The sequence below is a fragment of the Meleagris gallopavo genome, chromosome 5, assembly GCF_905368555.1.
Source record: "Meleagris gallopavo chromosome 5, MGAL_WU_HG_1.1, whole genome shotgun sequence".
Taxonomy (NCBI): Eukaryota; Metazoa; Chordata; class Aves; order Galliformes; family Phasianidae; genus Meleagris; species Meleagris gallopavo.
This window is the reverse complement of record NC_139408.1, coordinates 9,159,576-9,182,428: the sequence shown is the minus strand read 5'-3', so window position 1 is coordinate 9,182,428 and position 22,853 is coordinate 9,159,576. Positions and strand designations below refer to the sequence as shown.

At 40.0% G+C, this 22,853-nt stretch overlaps 1 protein-coding gene across 8 annotated transcripts in view; it reads right to left on the bottom strand.

Moving 5' to 3' along the window:
* DENND2B (DENN domain containing 2B) overlaps positions 1–22,853 on the bottom strand; it is a 152,653-nt gene that overhangs the window by 52,526 nt on the left and 77,274 nt on the right. For all 8 annotated transcript variants that reach the window (XM_085224173.1, XM_085224170.1, XM_085224174.1 and 5 more), the window contains 2 exons: positions 6,072–7,283; positions 2,892–3,028 (listed from right to left, as the gene is read on the bottom strand). In XM_085224173.1, coding sequence (XP_085080299.1) covers positions 2,892–3,028; positions 6,072–7,283 — 1,349 coding nt within the window. The remainder of the gene's footprint in view (positions 1–2,891; positions 3,029–6,071; positions 7,284–22,853) is intronic.

Sequence of the window (22,853 nt, the reverse complement as noted above, 5' to 3'; positions counted from 1 at the left end):
GGTAACACCAACACTTCTTCAGGGCAGGAGCAGACATTTATGCTCATCGTCTTAAGACACTGATAAAGAAAAATGAACTGAAAGACTGATTTAGAGGAAATTTCCATCTGTTCTACTTTGTCCCTCACTCTAAGGAGTTACAAACGCAGTAACAGTTCTTGCCCTGCCACAGTAGATTTCTTTCTCTCTATTTAATTTCAAAATTGTGAAAGCAATTTCTGTTACAAAAACAAATGATAATTTACATGGTTTTATTAGATTTTCTTAAGACAAAGATGCTACTGTTCCCTTAATGTTGCTTTCACTTTACTCTCACCTTTCCTGGTGACAATAACAAGTGTCTTCTTCTTAATGTCAGGTGAAAAATACCATGGAGACAGCACAGATGAAATAACAGTATTTAAATATCTCAACTGTATTTAGGGGAACAGACTGGAATACTGAAACCATATGGCACATATGACAGGAAATACTGTTGTCCACAAACACAGCAGAAGCAACTGTCTCAGACATCTCTTAATACTATGATAGTTTCTTAAATTTGCACAAAACCAAGCATGGTTTCCCCGACTGGATTCATAAAGCCACATCAATTTTGGTCTGATTAAAGACTCACTCGAAACCACAACAAGCAAAACAATGTTAAGTTTACTATGACTGCCACATTCCTGTGAATGCTAGTACAGAAGATGAATGAAGTCCACATGGCTCTTTGCACAAGGAATACAGCTCTGTTTAATATTAGGAATACATGCCCCTTTATAGAAGTGATTTTTGGTTATAACAGAATGGATCATTATGTTTCAGTCCAGTATCTGTCCTGAAACAAATGTGCAGATATTTCATTATTAAAATTACATTAATATTACAAATCTGAACAAAGACTTTTTCATGATGTCACTGGACATCAGAGAATACTCACTTCTGCTTTAAAGTACCTAAAGATTTTTTTATTTTTATTTTTTGGCACAAAAAAGGTAGTTCTCTAAATAATGTAAATTAGCCACAACAGTTCATCAGTATTCTCATCAGTAAAGAAGGAAACAATTATGCTGTTTGAGCTACCTATAAGCATTTAGGGAAGGCAAGATACCCATAGAATCATAGAATCATGGGATGGCCTGGGTTGAAAAGGACCACAATGATCATCTAGTTTCAACCCCCCTGCCATGTGCAGGATCACCAAATCACCAAACAGAGACCAGGCTGCCTAGAGCCACATCCAGCCTGGCCTTGAATGCCTTCAAGGATAAGGCATCAACCTCATTCAACCAGTTATAGACCAAAAAAAAAAAAAAGCCAATCAAACTCCACAACTTGTTGAGCAACACTTTGCAAAGAAAATCTAACACAGCAGTGACAGAATTATTTCTAGCTTTGAAGCAGATGTAAATTTATACAATAAGCACACTTGTACAAGCACCTGGTTTGCATGATATGAAAGTGGTACCTGAAGATAGAGGTCTAGCACTACTGGTATAAATTATGCAGATGTGACACAGAAAACTATGATAGTTTCTATAAGGCTAGAGATCAAACTACTTTGGCTTGTCTTTAATCAAGCTTGACAGCTTATAAGAATTATATTGACCTGGTATTCCCCCCACACTGCCTGTACTGAATGAAGTGTTTGGAATAAGACTGTTAAAGATCAGTACAAAACAGTGAAGTTCTGTGTGTATCCACAGATGAGAAATTTTGCATTCTTTTCCCACTGCCAAAGTACCCAAATTATAATCTGCAGAGAGCAAGCTTATAGTTCCCATGAGCTGGAAGAGACCATTGTGATTTTATTTTACTGAACTCAAGATTTCTTCTCATTTGAAGAAAGATGCTTAGCAGAACATAGTCCTGTTTTCACTTAGGCTGACAAAGCAAAGACAGAATTTATTCAGTAGGTCAAAGCCCCAAGCAAAAATCTGTGGTCACTGTCCCTTGCTGTATCAACTGTCATGACCAAAAAGAGTTTTGTTCTATCATATTTGATTGCCTTTCAAATATTTTATGCAGTATTAGATTGTCTCTGGGCCTCTTTTTACTAGACTAAACAAGCCCAGCTTCCTCAGCCTGTGTTCAGGGGACATGTGTTCTAGGGTCCCAACTATCTTGATACCCCTCCAGTTTTCAGTAAATAAGATTCATTGTTCAAAGGAAAACTAAGTATCCTTTGTATCCATTGCAATAGCACAACACTGAAAGAGTTAAAAATAGTGCAGATATTCATCATTTGTGTGGAAAATCTGTGCTCTGAAGGGCTGCCCAATTTTCAGTAATTATAACAACTTTTTTGATGTTAAAAGAATGTATGCACAGACCATACATTTCCTTCTAAGACCAAAAGAAACATGTTTTTCTGGTGAAGCTTAATCAAAACAGTGTTTTCATTGTGCATTCCTGATGGCTCTATAGCTGAAGGAAATTAATTTTTCTTTAACCAGCAACTGGGACTGAAGGGAGACCAGGAATTGTGCTGTATACAACCATTTTGGGGTAGTCCTCCCAGAAGTCCTGAAAGGCTTAGGCTGACTACACAAGGCCTCTGTGGTTAATCTTGCTATTAGGTAGCTCTGTAAACTATCTATTTACATTTTTATACCTCTCAATGCTCCATGACAAGGCTGTGGTAAAGAGAATGTGAATGCTTGTATCTTGAAAAGCACGGAACAAAGCTAACAAGCCTTTTTCCAGTAGCACCCAATGAAGTTTGAAAGGACCAAGACCTCCTGCATGCAGACAGAGAATGCTTGCTCTGATACATTGGAATTATTTACCCTTCATTTAATCTCTCTTTACTCACTGAACTGAATGTTCTTGCACAAGGCACACGTTCAACAATGCATGCTCTGAACTCAACAACGCGTGTGAATCCATGTACTGCAACAGCTTCTTACCTACAATGTCTTCATAGGCATTTTCTTCTAAAGTGCTCTTAGATCCAAATTTATGCTGGCTCTCGGTCCCATTTTCAGTGGGGGAGGAAGGGTACAATGACTGCAGACTTGACGCATCCTCAAACTCAAAGGATTTTCTAAAGTTTAAAAGAAGAAGTAATTAGTAACTAGAATGCAAAATGACTCAAACTGTTATCTGAGCAGTTAAGAAATGCATATAAACTGACTAAAAAATAAATTGCATGTCATGCTTCAAGAGGACTTGTAAAGGACCCTCAAGTCCTGAACTGACAGCAGTCTTCAGTATAACAAACTATGACACTTTTATGAGATTGGAAGTATTGTTATCCCCATTATACAGAGAAGGAGAAAATACAGAGAAAGTATGTGACATTTTTCAAAAGTTACAGAGTAAGTCAGCTACACAGCTCTCGGATTATACGTTTTTTTTGCCATTGCCAGAAGTCCAAGAAAAATGCAGCTATCTCTCCACAAGAAAAAGACATTTCTCTGGAAAGCTGTTCTCTACTGGTTGCCCTAGGAGATGTAAACCTTAGTTTGAAAACACTTGCAGGTCTTGAAACTTCAGATATCTCCCCATGTAAAGGACAGTGTGAAAATGCCAAAGTCAGAGTCAAATGTTTAAAAAAGTCACCTAGTTCGCTTGCACAGCCATGTCAAGCACTGGCAGCAAAGCACAAAGTATGGAGGAAATAAATGCTATCTGGGGTGGATGAGTAACCCTTGCTGATGCTTGGATTCTGAAGATTTAGGCTTTCTGGCAAAAAAAAAAAAAAAAAGCAAGGAGCAGCTGGCCCGGATGGGTTCCAGGAGGAAGAGAGTCCTGGCTCCTCTTGCCCAGGTTTACTCCCCACAGCATGGGTGAGAAGTCTGGCCCCATATCTGTGACTGGACTTAGGATAATGATGCACGCTGCAGGAAGCTGGTGTTAAGACCTCCCTATTCCCTGGTTTGCACAACTTATGTTCTCTAAGACAATATCCACACTGAAGTTGGGAGGTACATGGGCTGCATTGCCAGATCTACCAGAGCTAGTGTTCATCTGATTGATTGATTTAGTGCTAAAGATGAAATGGACTGAAAAATGGGCTCACTGAAGAGTGTTGCTGTAAGGCTTGCATAGGCTGTGCTGATTTCCATACTTTACTGTTACCCAATATAGATTAACATTAAATCATCCCACCACTCCTCTCCCACTCATCAGTATCAGATCTCCAGCCTCCAGGAAACATTCATCTCACGTGGATATTAAATGTGGAAACTACTTGGGTACCAGGTCCTCAGAATACGAAGTGGTTCTTTGCTATCAGGCTAATAAGACAGACTTCCTCTGTTTTATTGTGAAGTTAAATCAACCATCAGAAAAGCTGCTTTCAACCAAATTATTAAGAGAATATATATCCATAGTTCCCTCTCATGACATTCCAGCTTGAGAAAACCACACATACGTTCCAAGGAAATGAATACCTACTCTGTAAAACGTCAAACTGATTTACAAGAATCAACAGATACACATGATAGCCCCACAAATTCTAAAGCCTACACTTCTCTAATCACAACTTAATTGATAAACTTTGCTTCTGCTTTGAGCTCATGCCTATCAGCAGCATTCAGGACCAAGAGTCCATTGCTGAACCATGTTGCCCCATTTTCTAATAAAATTACAGGAATCTCAGCCTGCAGAGCAGCAGGCACAAGCACAAACTGCACCTCTTCCTGAATAAAGCTTTCAAAATTTCAGCTCAAAAATGAACTGCAACAAAATACTGTGGTTCTTAGATGACCTGTATGGCCCCAAATTCAGCGTGTACTCAAAGATTGACTTTGTTTGCTTAGACACAAGGTGATCCTGTAGCAAGAATAACCTCTCATGATCCATTTCTTCCTCCACTCACAACGCACACTTTATACACACTGTTTTATGACTTGTCCCACAGCTTTCCAATAAAGACTATTATTTATATCTGAACATTGAAAAAGCACTGTTTGTCTTCTGTACTTTGCATACGCTATGCTGAACAAAATGAGATTTACTGAGCTTTATTTCACAGATTCTCATTAAAACCTAGATTTGTTTGCTCTAACTGAGATTATTGCCAGGACTCCAAGATAAGCACTGCTAATCAAAGCTTGGCTTCCCACATTTTACCCCTTCTCTTTCTCAGAGACAAAAAAGAAAAACAAAAAACCACCAGCAGAATTGTCTGATCCACTTCAGAAACAGGTGTTTCTTTAAAGAAGAGAATCTGATCTTCTTTTTCTGCCCCGGAACACTTCAGGTCAGGTTGTGCTGACATCAACTTGTAATTAATTAAGACACCATCAAGCTCCAGATTCAGAATTCTTAGTGTTCCTCTGAAGTGTTGTCTAGTAGCTACTTACAAAGCTCATCACTAGATTTCAGCTGTACATTATACACATTCACAGACAGCTGAACACGTTCAAAATGCAGTAGTTTACATGTTTACCAATGATTCCTATAGTTTTCTAAACAGAGAGCAGAATGAGTTTCACCATTTCCAAAAAGCCAATGGGAATCACGTAATTAAAACAAGTCAAACTCCACAGGCTACTGTGGAAACATTGCCACATACTCTGCTCATTATTAACTCAAGAATAATCTGTTCTAAAATATAGTTTTCTCAACATTAATCCCCTGCAGCTGCTGATAGTAACTTAGGAGAATATTTCTAAGCACTGAATTAAACAACATCATCACTATCGCATAAAACTGACACAACTTTTGTGGTAGCAAGCTTTGGAAACACAGATCTGCTGCAGACATGTTTTGCAGTAAACAGACAGACAGAACTATAACAGATGAGTTTATGGTCCTGCTACAAGGGGATAATGAAATTATGCTCCATTAAAAATCTCGTGTAAGGGCATTTGTGCCAAAATGACCTAAAGTCTTTTCCAGGGATTGAGGAACGCAGGTTGGAGAACTCCAAAACGGTGGCTGTGCAGGAGTATTTCACCCACACATCCCATCCATGCAGCCCAGCAGAAAAAAACCACACAACTCCTAGCATTTCTCAGGTCAAAAGCACTCTATCAGGGGGAGAATCTGGCCTATTGTTACTAAAAATAAATAAATAAATAAATAAACCACAGCTAATGATTTGAAGATCAAGCAGAAGACATTTCCTTGACTTTTACCTATTCTGGGATTTTCTGTGAAAGCGTGACTCTTTCTTCTGCCGCCTGGTCACAGGGGGTGCAGGAGTGGACGGGAGGGGAGGAGGAGCAGCAGGCGTAGGAGATGGAGGTAGGCCATTGCTTGGTTTACTTTTGTGGTTTTTGTCTGCTTCGTACTCAAAGGTGCGTTTGGGCTTGGGGACAGGATTCACCACGGCGTTTGCTGAGCTTTCAAGAAGCAGTTTAGGGTCGGCGGAGTTTGCTATAACTCCCTGCTTTGTCTTACTGCTTATCTCAGCCTCAGTAGGTGTTTCTGGTTCACTCCCCAAAATAACACTCCCTCCTTTGCTATTACTTAGGTTTTCACTGAGTCCCTCCACTGCACTCAGAGACTTTTTCCTCCCTTTATCAACACTATAACAACTGCTTGGTAACTGGGGGAGGCCACTGCCAGGCTGCTCTTTTAGCGCTTGCTCGATCTTCTGTATTCTGTTGAGCACAGCAGAGGACTCTTTCCTCACGTGGCCCTTGAGAAAAGTGGCAGAAGGAAGGTCACTCCTGCCTGGTCTCTTTTCCACCCGATGACAGGAATCTCTGTCCAACAGTTCCTCCTCCTCTGTTTCTGGGTAAGAGCACTCAGAAAACGTTCGGCTCATTCTTCTGAACCCTTTAAAATCAAACGTCTTGTCACTGCAAGGAGAGGTCAGCACGCTAGGGCAGCTCTCACTGCCCGACCTCTCCCCAGCATCCCTCTTGTCCACACACGTGTTCATCCTGGGAGACGGCTCCCGACGACACTCCCATTCTGTGATCTTCTGCCTGATGTCCAGCACCTGGGAGCGGACGCTCGTCCGGCTGAGGGATAGGTTCCTCAGGTTCACAGCAGTGCCTAGGGACAGAGTGCTCCGGGCCAGAGGGTGGATCCCTATTGCATCCCCATCCTGAGCCTCCTTCGGGCTCTCCTTTTGGTCCTCCGCCTTGAACACAGACAGCCTTTTATCCAAAGCTCCCACGCTGATGGCTTTGAGAGGGTGGCTGGGAGAGTCAGTGTCTGATGGGCTGGTAGAGGTGCTGTGCAGCACGGATGCGCGGCTGCTCCAGTCCTTGAGGCGCAGCCGGGAGCCTGAGGCCTTGGTGAGACGCGTGGCCTGGCAAGAGTCCTCACTGTCACTGAGCGGGTAGGCTGGGCTTCTTGGCGGGGACAAAAGAGGCGGTGGAGAGACTGACTGACACCTAGAAGCAGAAAGAAATAAAACATCAAGTCCTTAGGGAAACTACAGCTATGTGCCAAGCTTCTTCTGGCTGCAGGCAAAGCAGGGGTTGTTCACACACCACAAAACTACCCCAAAGGCACCAGATACCGATCAGCCACTGAGTCTGGAAAGAGAGAAATAGTACTTAGCTGAAGTCAGTGACAAGCTGAGCACTCAGCACGTTCAAAGCCAGTTTTCTCACCTCTATTTGACCCAACTTCTCCAAGTTTCCTGAGCTTAAATACAACAAAAATATTCTCATAGCAAACCATTGCCTTGAATGTATCTACCAACTCCAACAGGACAGATTCCTGGCCTCCCAGATTAATGATTCCCACTTCAAGAAAACACGATAATCAGGGAGAAGATTCCCACTGCAATAATTGTTAAGGCTGACCAACAAGCAGATGAGTTTAATCACTGGCTGCTTGGGTAAACCAGTTTCAAAAGCTGTCAGTTTTTGATTCATAATATCTGAAGCAAATGATCCTTGTGGTCAGCAACAGCATTTTTGCCAGAGCATTTCAAATCCCCAGTGTATACAGTAAATTAAATAAGACTGGAAAAAAGAAGATATGTTTTGTCTTTGGTCTGATGTTGTTGCAAACAGATTAAGTCCTCCTTATCAAAGAGAACAGAAGTAACTCCATCAAAAGAGTATTACAGACTGAAAAACACAGACTAATCTTCCCACATTCCACGCGGAAGAGTATTAACTGTACAGAAAGGTCTCAGTGTTACCTTGGAAAAAACCCTCAGAAAAAATATTTGCAACGATTTGCAAAATTAGCCATTGTTACTTGGGTGTTGTACATTGTTACAGAGACTTTAAAAACAAAAAAGACAAAAGGAAATTAAACAATCCATTCATCACCACTGATGAGCCAGCAACAAAAAGCAATAAAAAGCCAACACCATGTCAAAAAAGGGGGATTTTTACTGCTCTGCCACAATGCATGCATACAACCGCAGCAGAAATAATCATGGCTCCTTTGACATTTTGTCCTAGGAACCTCTCTGTTTCAAGAAGCAAAGAAAAAAAGGAAGGATCCCTGTGCACTGAGTTGCATACACAACCAAATTTGTGTTCTACAGACACGATGAACATCAAGTTAAGTTTTTGTTGTTTTGGGTTTTTTTACGCATTTGCTTTTTATAAAATATCTTGTATACATAAAATCCAAGTGGGAGAATTTTTTTTAATTTATTTATTTATTTTTGACCAAAAGAAGCCACAGGAGCAAATATTAGCTGTAGCAAAGGAAAAAAAGGCACAGAAGATCCCTGCTGCTAGGTGCTTTTCCCCCTAGCAGCCAGTAGAAACCCACAGACATGGGTGCCAACCACTATGCATGAATCTAATGGTCCGGAGCACCGATGGAATTCCTGAGAAACATACTTTGAGATGGGATATTTTCTTCTCCTTGAAAAACATAGCCCCAAACCAAATCATTAGGTTTCATCCCAGTTTCTTATAGTTGGTGATACTTTGTAACCAAAGTTCATAAGTATCAGAGAAAAAGGAAAATTCTGGTCAGAAAAAGAAAACTATGAAATTATCACAAAAGATACTTTTCTCCTTTTCAAAGTCCTGGGAAATCAAGTCTTTTTTGCACAGAAGTTACACTTTTTGGTGGCTTCTCTTCCTTCCTCATTTTGAAAAAATAAATATACATTCTTACAGAAAAGACAGATCTCACGCCAAAGACGATGGCAAATACTTCACTAACAATTACTTAAAGCTCAGTGAAAACTTTTCTTCATGTTAGGTCAGAAAGGATGCATATCAGAATACATTCTTTTCATTTTGGGTCCCAGAATTTCAATTTCCTGTCCTTCTATGTGGCTTCAGACAGGTGTCTTAAGATATCTCAAACAATCAAAAGCAGGTGACAAAGGATGTGGTTTTGGCTGGTTGTCACAGCAGAGTTTGCAGAGCATTACCTAAAATTACCTTGGCCCACTGCAACTTAAATCAGCCTCATCAGACCTGGAAGTCTGCCATGACTCTTCATTTTTCCCATCTGTCTTGTCTAGATCTCTTCAGTTTAACACCATGATTATCAAACGTGTATTACTCTTAGCACTCCTCTAGCTTAGACTCAACATATCTTCCTTACATTTTTATGTCACATACGCCTGCCCTAGAGCTGCACTGACATTTGCCTCAACAATACAGGGATTTTGAAGTGGAAATGTATTTCACATACAAAGAGCACAGCCTCCATTGCATCCTTTGAAGTCACATTGGCTAAATCCACTGTTAGATTCTGCTAAAGGACCGGACAGACCCTGTAAAGAGACTATGCAGAATTCTTCAGCACGCATTAACTCTTCTTCCCTTTGCAGCATGGGAAAATTGACATCCAAATTAATTAGGCTCTTTGAGATTTAAAAAATTCAAATGATAATGTGCTTTGACAACAAGAATAAAATACAAGCCTATAGAGGGCAAATTAGTAAGAAAATAGTAGAAGCAAAGAACATACAGACAATTTTCTCTCTGACTCTGTGTCACTATAAGAAACATACTATATGTATTTCTATCGCTTTTCCTTATCTGGGAAGCTGTGACATCTCCAGTCACCTTTATGATGCAGATAGACATTTTCCTATCATTATTAATATTATTTTTTTACTTACGCTGTGGTTGATAGATGCCAATCAGACCAGGAGCTCAATGTGTGGATACCCCAGAAATCATTTCTGCAACAGCTCTGCTACAAAGAGCATAAAATCTGGCAGAAAAAAAATCCTGTACCTAAGAACATACAAATTCTCCAAGAAATCTACAAAGGCTATTCTAAGATGCAGTTTATTAACCATTCCAGGATAACTCTACTAAATGCAACACACTTATCCCTGTGCATGAAAACAGCCTTGTGAAGCAGGTACCTTACTTCAGCTCCATTTTACCATAAGGGGTATGAAGCATAGCTTCTATTTATTGGATCCATGCTTCCCATTCTAGGCTCCTGTCTTATACGTGACTTACCAAGCAAATTTCTTTCTGTGTTGAACAGACTATCAATACCTTATGTTTATTTAATTGTTCATAAATTCTAAGTTGTCTTGTTTGTGATGTGGTGTTACAATTTGTTGTTTTGACTGTTATGGCTTCATTTCTCTACTATGCAACTCTATTTAAAAGGCAATGAAAAAAAAATCATGAATAATGTTTACAAATGCCTTATGCAGAATATCTGGACCCCCCAAAATAGCAAGCAGCGAACACAGGGTCCCTGAAAGCCTCCTGCCATTCATGTGTGAACCAGACTCCTGGTCTCTGTTTGATGTTGCTCATCCAAAAGCTTTTAATCGAATACCACTGCTGTTTTCATTCAGAATATTTATGTTTCTGATAGAAATAGGAAAACCATTTCTCTCTCATCTTTTCAGTTGTTTTCACTGTTGGGAAGAGGTTTGTTGATTCATCAGGAGATGTGCAAGGGGGAAAAGTAAGGTTTGCAAGGCCTGCAAAAGTTGCAGTTGCACAAGGTTTCTACTTAAAAATACAAGTCACTCTTCTAAATCCTAGGCTTCTAATGAAGTGGCGGTACTTCATGCTTGATCTTGAACCATGAAGGCAGTTAAACTCCCACTCACTTCCTTTGCACAATTTTGGGAGCACAGAGCAAAAGGCCCTTTTAAGACCTGTGTGTTGTCAAGTACTTCGGATACAATAGTTAACAGATTGTTTCACATCATGTTATTCTGTAAACTTCAGTCATTCAGGTAGAAGAAATAGGAATAATCCAACAAGAAAGAAAAGCAAAACCTTGTCTCTTTGGCCTCAGGCACGCTTTCACTGAAGGACAGTGGCAAATAACAGAATCAAGAAAATAATTCCAAAAGCCAAACAACGGATAATAAAATATTCCTTCCTTCAAGTAACGTACTTCTCTTAGAACAGTATTCTCTCAAGGGCAAAATAATTCCACAGTCTTTTAAATGGATATTATTAGACAGAAACAAATAGCTTTTAATCGTTTGTAGACAGTTTGTTAAGCAAAATGCTTTTATTGAAGTTTCCTGCATACAGAATGATGTTGTATGGCATCTTACGAGCATGTCATTACATACACTGTCAAAATGTGGATAAATAGCATAACAAATAAATGCAGATTTCTTAACAAGTTTGCTTGAGCAGAATCTTCCTCCAAGCAATGGTATTTGAGACTAACCACATTTCACAAAACACACAGGAATGCATTGCTCCAATTCCCCAAGTGATACATGTATTCCTCCAGCATGCACCCTGTGATGAGCAGCTCTCCAACTACTGGTTGGTCAGTAGGCACAGTGAATTGCCATCTCAACAGCAAACACCTATCAACACAGCCCACTGTGACATGTAAACAGGTCATGCACAAACCCTGAGCTACCTTCACAGTGGGACTCACTGCTGCACAGCAAAGGGAGCAGACAGAATCTGAGAGATTTCCATCCCTTCAGAGCATACTTTGCTGCTGTGAATTGTTCCACAGAATCACACAATCACAGAATGGCCAGGGTAGGAAGGGACCTCAAGGATCATGAATCTCCAATCCCCCTGCCACATGCAGACCCACCAACCTCCCCATTTAATACTAGACCAGGCTGTCCAGGGCCCATCCAATCTGGCCTTGAACACCTCCAGGGATGGGGCAATCACAGCCTCTCTGGGCAGCTGTTCCAGAACTTCACCACTCTGTAAAGAACTTCCCCCTTACATCCAACCTAAATCTTCACTCCCTCAACTTAAAACCATTTCCCCTTGTCCTGCTGTTACCTATCCTTTCAAAGAGTTGCTAAGAGTTCTGTAACACTTGGAACTCTAAATATATATGAGCTTAAAGTTCCAGTTCAATCTCTTCAGTTTCTTTTTTCCTCACTCAAACACAGAAAAAAAAGTTGCTCTACAGGAACTGTGGTTCTCAAATAGAGATATATCTTCCAGTGTGTGTCTGGAAGATTATTTTCTCTAATAAGGGCTAGTATCATGTGCCATCTACTTTCACTAGTATGATGGATTACAGTGGAACTCTATCTTTTTCACATCAAGAGAATCACTTGCTCCACTGCTTTGAAGTAATTTGCACCCAAACCATCACAAAACAGAAAATGAAAATGCTGAACTTATACTCTCTTTGTGAGGTCCCTAAGCAAGGCTGACTTGAACTAAAAATATAGGTGGTGGAGAAGGGCTGGTTCTCGGGGCCATAAATATCTGAGCCTTCACGCCATATCTCACTCCAAAGTTGGGAAGTCTCCAGTTTTAAACAGGACACCAGTCTTTTCCTGCCTGCACCATGTGGGTGTTAACCATTGGCTGTGCAGAAGAGAGAGAGAATTTAATTCTTGGAGAAGATTCTGAAAGCAGACAGCACAAAAGCAGTACCAAAAGCAGCGAGCCTGACCTTTCGATCCAGTTAAATTGGTGTAGAGCTCCTGCCCCTTCCACTGCCAAACATTAACTCTAGAAAAAGGAAGAAATTAGTGGCAAACAGCATAGGCTTTACAACTCCCATAACTTAATTAGCTAGCTTTTAACAAGAGGAGGCTGCAAGAGCTGTGGCTATAAAAGCTGCCTTTATACTTCTTTGGATGTAAGAGCAAGGTGAGTAAAAAGAAGTTGCATTTGTTAAGGATTTTGTTTCCATTATCCACAAGGTTTTATAAACACTAATAAAAATCTTGATTTGCATTTCTGATGTAGGATTAAAAGTGACTGGAGGGTGGTTAAGTGACTTCCTCGAGGAAGTAATTCACACCATTCTAGCTTTCCTGAAGTGTCAAGAATGACTGCACTGATCATCCTTTTCTGAAGGCAGACAAATCAGGAGAAGCTGTTCAGCACTCCTTTAGTTCTGCAAATCCCACTGACTGTGTTTAAACTTATAAAATACTAATAGTTTTTCACTCTCCCTATTCCAGGTAATTCCCTGTTCCAAAAAGGTCAATCCTGTGGGAGCCCATTTGCTGAAGGATGAACAAGGAATGTGTTGACAGAAAGATATTGGGTCTTTCCAGGCTCCTGTTGATGAGATACCATCATTTCATAGAAACACGGAAGTTTGGGAAGCTGAAAGCCATCCAGCACTGTTTATACTCCTCAGGACTTTCTCCCCCTTTTGCTGGGAAGATGTTGCTTTATTAGTATATTATTTCGTTTTTCTGCTTATCCCTGATTTTTCTCAGAGTTTGGCATCCTTTTAACAAGATAGCCTAATGCATATCAGAGCAATGTAAATAAAATCTGAATTAGCTGTTACTGTACATGTGTTAGTATTTAGCAGATTTGGTTGCCATATAAGAGAAGAAACTTCTCATTTCCATAACAAGCATTTAAAGAAATCTGAAAAAAAGCAACAGATGTTCCTCCTTGTGTGAACAGCAAAACTCAAAAACAACAACAAAAACACTTAATTTACCTAGTAATTGAGTTTCAGAGAGTAGTTCTCAAGAAAAATGTGAATAAGACTATTTTTATTCACTATAACATGACCATCACAAAAAAAAAAAAAAAAAAAAAAAGGAATTTTTAGTCAGCTGAATTCTGACTGCTCTCTGTACAGTCTCACACTGCTCCAAGGGCACTGTTGCCAGGACATCATTCAGCAAACAAACAGAAAAGCCCTCTGCTTTTAGAGACATATTTGTGAAAGCTCATGACAATAATCCATACTTTTACACAAATAAGATATGGAAGAACTGCTACAGTATAAAAAGATGCCAGTCATGTCTCTGTAGGTGTAAAGCAGTAGAGTAACTCAAAGGCTAAAAAAACATCATGACTTTGAAGAAATGTTGAGGGACACTTGGCAAAAAATATATATTTCTTTCTCTGCATGCAAGGACTGAGAATAACTGGGAAGTCAGACTGGTCTAACTGGGTGCTTAGCACAAGGGGCAACACATCACAAATGTGTGGCATGAAATGGCTTTGCTGATGAGCCAAGACAACCCAAGAGGAACACATGTAACGATGATACTTTGAATTCTGGCATTCTCTTTCCAAAGATAAATGACTGTCTAGGTTTGGGCAATTTCTCTGTATGTTGCACTAAAGACAAATCAAATCTTTCATTAGATTAATCTACCAGGAGCAGAAAGGGGTGTCAGGATGAGTATTACTGCTACCCCTTGTAACTGAGGGCCATGGGAACATTAAGACCAGCCAAAAGGGACCTCCTGGACTATCAAGTCTGAATAGATCCCATTTAGTTAGGCAGTAAGCCTTTCTGTTGCAATATATTCTGTGTGTTGGTATAGCATACACTCTATCGTAATTCTATGATAAGTAAAGGAGATGAACTTTTCACACTCCATGCCAGGCCATGGCAGTTAGGTGGTTTTTGAACTGATTCAACATGGTAATAAAGTAAGAAGTAGAACTTGTCTTTTCTTGCCTCTGGCTTGGAAAGGAAAGTGATGTAAGTGGCAACTTAATAGCCACTCTTCTACCAGATCCCCTATTATTTTTGAGCTCTCACCAGGAGTACAATTCAAAATCCCCAAAACCCTGCATAACAGATCATTTCCTCCTTTACTGCTGACTTAGGGAGTTCGAAAAAAAAATAAAACAGAAATTACTTTCCAAACTGAACAGTGAATTTTCACAATAAGATTGTTTGCAAAAGGGTCAGTCTCATGAATGTGTGTTCTTGTTAAAAAAATCACAGCACTTAGACAGAACAAAGCAGTAAGATCTGCCAAAGCGTATGAAGATCCAGAAGTGCTTAAAGAAAGAATAAAAAATAGATACAGTTACTGAATGATGGCTGCTAGGACTGTGAATCAAACAAACAAACAAAAATATTAAGTGTTATGTGCAATTTTTAAATAGTATAGTTCCTGTGCTCTCAAGTACTCAGTTCAGGAGTGATGATGGGCCATGCTAGCGAGACAGCACGGTCCTACAAATAAGCCCCTTCAAAGTTCTGAATTCTTATGGCTGGTTACTAGAGAGAAGTGCACAGAAACTCAGCTGGTTGTAGCTGAACTGTTTTTTTATGGCTTACAAGCAATGTCTGATTTACACCAGTGAATTTCAGGAGTTGTTCTGCCAAAGTAGATTACGTGAAGTGGCAAATATGTTCTACAATTGTACAAAAAAAAAAAAAAAAAGCATAACACAAATAAATCAAAGTTGACGAGTCAGGTCCTAAATACTCAAATTACATTGGATTTGTAAAGCAAAGACAGCAAGAAAATCTGGCTGTGACAAATGACTGTAAGATAAAGTGTGATCAATCAACAGGCAGCAGTAGGTACGTGCCTTAGCCAAGAAATTTCTAAGGGTGAAGAAGATAACAGGAAAATGTGAAAATATCTGGAGTAAGAGGGTTAGATTCATCACTGATCTAAATTTATGGCAGTCTTCTGCACTGCTAAAACGCAGGCACAGGGTGATTTTTAGACACTGCCATGTTTAAGTCTTTTTCACACCCTTTTTTTGGTACCGCCCCAAACACAGGCAATCAGACACAGAAGATCCACACATCTGCGCTGTACCTTCCATCTCAATGATCAGAAGTTGGCTGCAGGTGGGAAAAAAAAACCTCAAAAGCAAGAACTGAAATGTCAGGGGCAGCCATTCTTTCTTTCCTAATGAGGTACAGTGAAGATTTCCTAACACTGGTCCTCATTTTCTCCTGAAAGTAATGAAAGTGGATCAAAGTTGAGAATGAAAGCCTCCCTCACTGTTACTCTTCTCTTTTATCATGTTCTGAATAATAATATTTGCAACAGATATTTCCACTGTTATGTCTTCACTTTTTCTGATTTTTCATGATGTTCTGGAGGCTGTTCAGAGCAATTGAGTCACACCTGCTTTTTTGTGATCTCAGCTTTTTTGTTAAAGAGTGTCAGGACAGCAAATGATAGCATTTTCCTAAATCAGGCAGAACACACAAGCTCCTATGTGTCTATTTAAGAACCACCAGTCCTTGAAACTTGTTCACACAGCGTGTCTGAACATGATCATTACAACAACCAGAGCATGTGGAAGCTCTCAGCTCTGCTTTTTCAAAGCACAGGTAATTTTTCAACGTGCTTCTTTATCTGACTGGGAATCTCAAAACATTAAATGTTTTGGAAATCACTCTGACAGAGCTTTGCAAGTCTTCCATGCTTACATGCACACACCTTGGGAAGAAATAAGAATTGTTTTTACGAATTGTGGTGTTTAATTTTTGACATAACTGAGGCGGTTCTCGGTTTGGCAACTTCTAAATCTAGAATTCTGGTTTAGAAAAGCTGTTGTAAGATAGGTCCTGTTCTTTTTTGCTCTCACAAGCCAGTAAACCATACAAGGTCATTCTATACTTCACTGAAATACTCTGTACCCAAAGGGAAAAGAACAGAATTATAAGCCAGAAAGCCATGAGTCTTGGCTGCTCACAAATCCAGAATACAGCTAAGCCTGCTTTCCCTGCTTTGCTTATGAATTAAATTTTAGACAAATTGCCTTCAGAATAAACACAAAAATGTCTTATTTGGTTCTCCACAATGACACACTGCCCTTCCAGACCCACTGGTTTAGTTCTGATCCCCAATTTCTACTGCAGTATCATACAATGTGTCAGTCAACATGTGCCAAACTTCCCTGGCTGTGTTATCTCTTTGTTAAGGTTTTTCATCATTCCAAGGGGTAGAGGCCTGAGTTTGGAAGTCCACTGGTGTCCAGGGAGTACAGATTTGCTTTTCTCAGTTTTCTGTTCTCATAAACAAGTCCAACACAGCGAGAAAGCATCCTTGAAAAACAGGTTATAAAACTGAAAGCCATTATCCATATGTCTGTTATGAAACAGACATTCCTAATTTCTGCCATCATTTCAACTATTAATATCACAATGCAGTAAGTCTGAGGCCTGAGACATCTGGACCCAGTGAGAAAATACTATGTGCCACAATAGGATAACACCAAATTGTTTTAAAAGGTCTAAAAACGTCTGTGCTGCTTCTGGAGTTACTGCTCTTCATGTGAAATAAAATACAAACTATTAGAACTTAATCTAGTACATTGGAACCTCCTGAATTATCCCTACGAACACAGAACAACCGCAGTTTCAGCTCTGGGTGCAGTCTGGCTCAACAACCTTGTGAGACCACTCCTGGGTTGTGCAGGTATTTCAAATGTAACATAAAGGAAAAGAAGTAGTAACTCTGACTTTATCTAAAGATAAAGTCAGGCCTCTGAGGGGACTCATATCAGCAATAGCTGGGGGCCATCTTTTCAACATAACAACTGCAGTTCTTGATTCAACTTTGTGCAAATTTCTGCACAGGCACAAAGCTGAAACAAGGGCACATAATCAGCAAGCTCCAGGTTACATGAATGAGACAGGATATTTTTCCTCACAAGGGCACATTTTATGTTTCTGTTGTAAAGATGAGGCAGCTTAACAGCTTTCTGTTTGATAATATATTACTCCTACAATGGTAGGACCAGAGAAATACAGTTTCTCCATCTTGAGGTTAATTTTTTCTAAGTTTCTCCTTCCTCTATTGGAAGAGTGCATTTCAACCTGCCCAGAGCTCCAAATGTCCGTATGCCTATAACTTTGATTGTTTTTTTCCAATGCAATAAAGGAAATTTCTTTCCATTAACTTTCTTCCATTAACTGTCCAGTTAGTTTGGGGATCAAACCCAGAGAGTCCTCTCTCCTACCAATGTCAGTGGTAGCAATGTCAGCTACCATTCATATTCACTGCAAGCCCTGAAAATGATCTAAACACTTATCCTGTGGTTTTTTTTTTGTTTTGTTTTTATTTTTTCAAAGAAAAGAGCCAACATTCATAACAGACTTTGTAGTGGGGAACAGCAACAATATCCCTCAGAAATCACAACTTTTACATAAGACCTTATAATTGTCTATAACTACCTGAAAGGAAGTTGTAGTGCGGTAGAGATTGGCATCTTCTCCTGCATAACTAGCAATAGGACTAGAGGGAATGACCTCAATTTGTGTTAGGGGAGGTGTTCAGGCTGGATACTAGGAAAAATCTTTTCTACTCTTTTCCAAAAGAGTGGTGAGGCACTGAAATGGGGCTGCCCAGGGAGCTGGTGGAGTCAGCATCCCTGGAGGTGTTCATTAAATGTTTAGATGTTGTACTGAGGGATGTGGTTTAGTGGGGAAATATTGATAGCAAGTAGATGGTTGGACTATATAATCTTGGAGGTCTTTTCCAACCTTGATGATTCTATGACTCTATGATAAACTACAAGAACAAAATTAGAAGATATATTCAGCACTTGGAAAAGCAGAAAAGAGCAGAAGCAGTTGGTAAGTGAGACATTGCTAGTGGTGGTCCAAAGTATGGCAGGAGGAAGGAAGAGTACTTGTCCTTCCTCAAATACCAGAAAGTGCTCGAGTGCAATGCAGCACTTCATACATTCAGAAGAAATCCACTCAAAGTCTTCTTTTCCCCAGCGGAGTGAGGATACAACAAGAGGAACAAAGGAACACAACTACCGGTAAAATAATAAAATACATATTAAGAATTGACCCTGTACATGTCATGAGGGAAACTAGCTTGTCTCCTGTTCAGAGACTGCATTCAGCCTCTGGAGGAAGAGTGATGTGAGGCTTCAGAACCCTGGCCTTTCTTATCATCTTAATTTTCCTCAGTGGCTCTGACCTCATGGAATGCAAAATAAGTTCCAGCTATGACAGACAAACATGACCCTTGGTACATGCTACAGTGTGCACAGATTTGTGCACATTAAGTAAAATGGAATGCTTCTCTTGACTGTGAGAGGGAATTTTCTATCCACTTCAGTGATGGTATTCCTTCATTCAATTTCTTCAAATATTTGTGAACTGGAGTTTGATTTTCTTATGTCAGTGCAAATCAAGAGCTCCAAAGAGAAACTGCTAAAGATGCAAACTGATGCAAAACTCATTATTATGGAAAGACTTAATGCACTGACCCAAAACAAATGCATACATCTGAAAAAACAAAGTTTCAAGTCTAAATAACATTTGCACTCAAAATTAAGTTAGGTTTCTATATCTGACTTGTTGCTGTATTCTTTCTTCTATTTTCTTTTGTTAAATAAGCCAGGAAAATAAGGAAATATGTTGGGTATACCCATCACTGAGTGACATATGAAAGACTTTGCCAGAAAAGAGTGGTTGGGCTTCGTTGTTTTTTTAGCTGAGCACAATTTTGAAAAATAGTTTGATCTATTTCTTCCCCAATCTGTTGGTAGATATACACACAAAAAGAAAGATTAAGAAAAAGAGCCAACCTATAATTTGCAATGCCTGTTGCTATTGTACTTATCTACATAACAGTCCAGTCAAGGCTAAATATAACTTCACCCTGGCCCTAATTCAGAACAATTTCACTGAATATCAACAGATGACGATTAGCCAGTACTCAATCACTATTGCACAGCAATAGTCAAAACCATGATCCAGAGGAAAGTATCCTAGAGATTCAGACATTAGCTTCTCTTTGCATTGTTTACTGAGATTTCAGTACAAATCTCAACAGGAACAAACTTCCGTCAGACAGAGACACTCATAATCACTCTTCGCTGTAATCAAGGGTAATACAAGCGTGTACATTACTCACCATACTGAAATGAGCCTCCCAGACTGCATTTCATCACCACATCTACAAGAGCAGTGGGATCTTAAGCTTTAATTTGGAGTCAGGATAATATCTGGGCGATTTGTATTCCCCTTATAAAGATTTTGTTCTCAGAAGACCTTGGCTTCATATAAAACTGTGGATTTTGCTCTTCTGTTGGCCTATTTGTTTTTACAAGAAGCTGGACAATACTCCATTATTTTTCATAACTTACAAGGGAATTTGCATATAGTCCTGAGGATGAAAATCATTTGCTACCACTGACATGCAATAGGAACATTACACAATAATAAAGAACTGCAAGGTTACTTAATACAAAACGCATTAGGGTGACTTAGAGCAAGCACACAATTTTTCTTTCTCTCATCCTTTCCATCTGGGACAGAGCCAAAAAAAGTCTCATGTTCCTATAGGAAGATACAGAGATAGCATCAGGCAAAGCAGCAAGAAATGAAAATTATACAGAGCAAATGCAGCAAAACCAACATGTGTGTACAAAAGGAGAAAGAAAAAGCAACTAGTAATATTTATAAGCCCATCACCAAAAGTATTTGCTCTCTTAAAGACTACGAACACGAACAACAAACTCCCTACTACACAGGGGCTCTCAGCTCATGAATATTTGGAGCAACAAACTGAAGTCTGCATTCTGACCTTAAGTTACTTCCCTCAGAGCCCTATAGACTTAAGCCCATGATACTGTTATTGTTTCTTGAAAAGCACAAATCCCTGTTATTTATTCAGTGGAAAACAATATCCAAGATGTCTTTTGCCCAGAAAGTAAGTTTCTTACAGTGCAATGAGTAATAACTTAAGTAATAAAAAAATCAGGCTTAAAGCCAACACACGCAAGTGCTCCAGCAGCACTACAATTAACACTGTCAGAAGGCATAGTAAAAGTACATCTTTGTGACTTAAAAAACACCTTTAACAGATAAAGGGAAATGTGGATTCTCATCAGACTAGACAAGAAATGTACGTTTAGCTAGGCAGAGAAATTAGGTTCTGTCTGAGAGCATGAGAGGTAGGGGAGAAAGGGAAGAGATGTAGTGTACAATCAGGTTTTAGCTCCACCATGTCCTTTGTCCTACATCAGAGCTGCAAACATTGATATTAAAAGACGTTCCTAGCACTATCTTTAGCAAGCAGAAAGCTGATGCTGAGTTCCTGCCTGTGAGCAGCCGTGTAACTACAAAACCAGGAGAGAGCTAAGGAATTCACTGCTAAGGGACTTTGTGCTCTTTCACTTCAGTTTTTGCTCACTTCCCCCCACACCTCTGGCAAGCATACAGCTGTCTCTCACTGTGGTCACTCAGCACTCCCAGCCAGACTTACTCAGAAGTTCTTCCCTCCAGGAAAGGTGCAGAACGCAAGGGAGGAATTCCACGTCCAGCCCTGTGCCTGCTCTGTCCTCTGTGCTTCCTGAGAGCTCTGCTTCCCAGGCAGCGAATGACACACAGTCTGAGGACGTTTGTCAAACCTCTGTCCTTTTGTGTGCTTAAAGGGAGGAAACTGGCATTAATGTTTAACAAGACTAACACCAGCAAAGCCTTTCTCTACTCTCTGACGTGCCGATTCTGAAAAGACAAGTGTGTGAGAAATCTGGCAAGCCAAACATTTCCTTCTGGTTGCCTGCATCTTGGGAAATAAGTTCTGTTATTTTGTTTTTATTATGCTTTGGTTTGGAAGTTGCAGGGGCCAGTCATTTACAGTTTGCTTTTGAACCTTTAAGCTGAGGTGACCTGGCTGCCTGTTGTTAACAGAATAAGTGGAGCTGTACCAGGCACACCAAATCACATGCAGATAGACATGGCTAACAAGCCTGCCCGACCTGAAGACCACGTGGATGACATTGTTGTCCAGAAAGGAAAGGGAGAGGTTAAAAATCTACATGCAAACGCTTTCAAGTCTCCGCCAAGAGTTTGGAAAGGACACAGGCTATCTGCCATCTCCTCTATTTGCCTATGTTGACATAAAGTGGTTTTCTAAATCAGCAGCAAATCAAGGGGATAGAGGTTTCAGTAGAGAGCCATCTGATGGTTGTGCAGTTATTCAACTGTTGGCACTGCCAAGTCTTCCTCCAAGCCTCTGCTGCAGCCCCAAGGCACAGCTGCATCCCTGGCAAGTGTTCCCTTGCACACACACAGGGCTGAGTCAGCTGCAAGCACCTCCTGCTGACAACAAGAAGGTTAACCAAACTACCCATACCTGAACATCAACGATACCAACTTATCCCAATCCACTGATGTGCCCCACATGAACAGTCCTACTGCCAGGCAGCATCCACCAGGAAAAAAGAAAAAAGTCTTTCTGAGGCTTTGCTAGCAAGATTTGTATTACAAAGCATTTCACATTTCTATCCTACTTCAGTAGTTTCTGCTTTCATGGTTCAAATAGTTGTGCTGTTACCTGGAAAAAAAACAACTTCTGAGAAATTATAATGAATATTCTATATACTGAAGCTGGCTCAAATGCAACTAACCTCACTGTAAATGTTACAAAACACCTGAAGTTTTGAAAAAATCACACCTAATGAAAAACATAAAGATGGATGACCCAAATGTCCTATACATCACTAAAGACTGCAGGCACAAATTTGCAACTCCTTGGCTTTATGCAGAATAAATGAGATGGGATTCTTCCCTACAGAGGGCTGAGCGTTACTATGAGACACTCTGCTGAAACATTCTCTTGCTCAAAGCGTTCTAGGCAGTATAAGCACCTTTTGTATGTATGCATTGTAATAATATGGGTTGCATCTGACCGTATTGCCATTAGCTCCTGTTTTCCTCCTTGCAGGGAAACAGTTAAAGTTTCATTTCCTTTTAAAGGCCCTTTGCTGTTAATGTTCCCCTAGTGTGAATAGAAGGATGATACTCAGAGTGGATACTGTATCAAGTACTTGGCTAATTCACAGTTCCTATACACAATTCTACCTGGGGAATAGTGGAATAGTCATTACGGT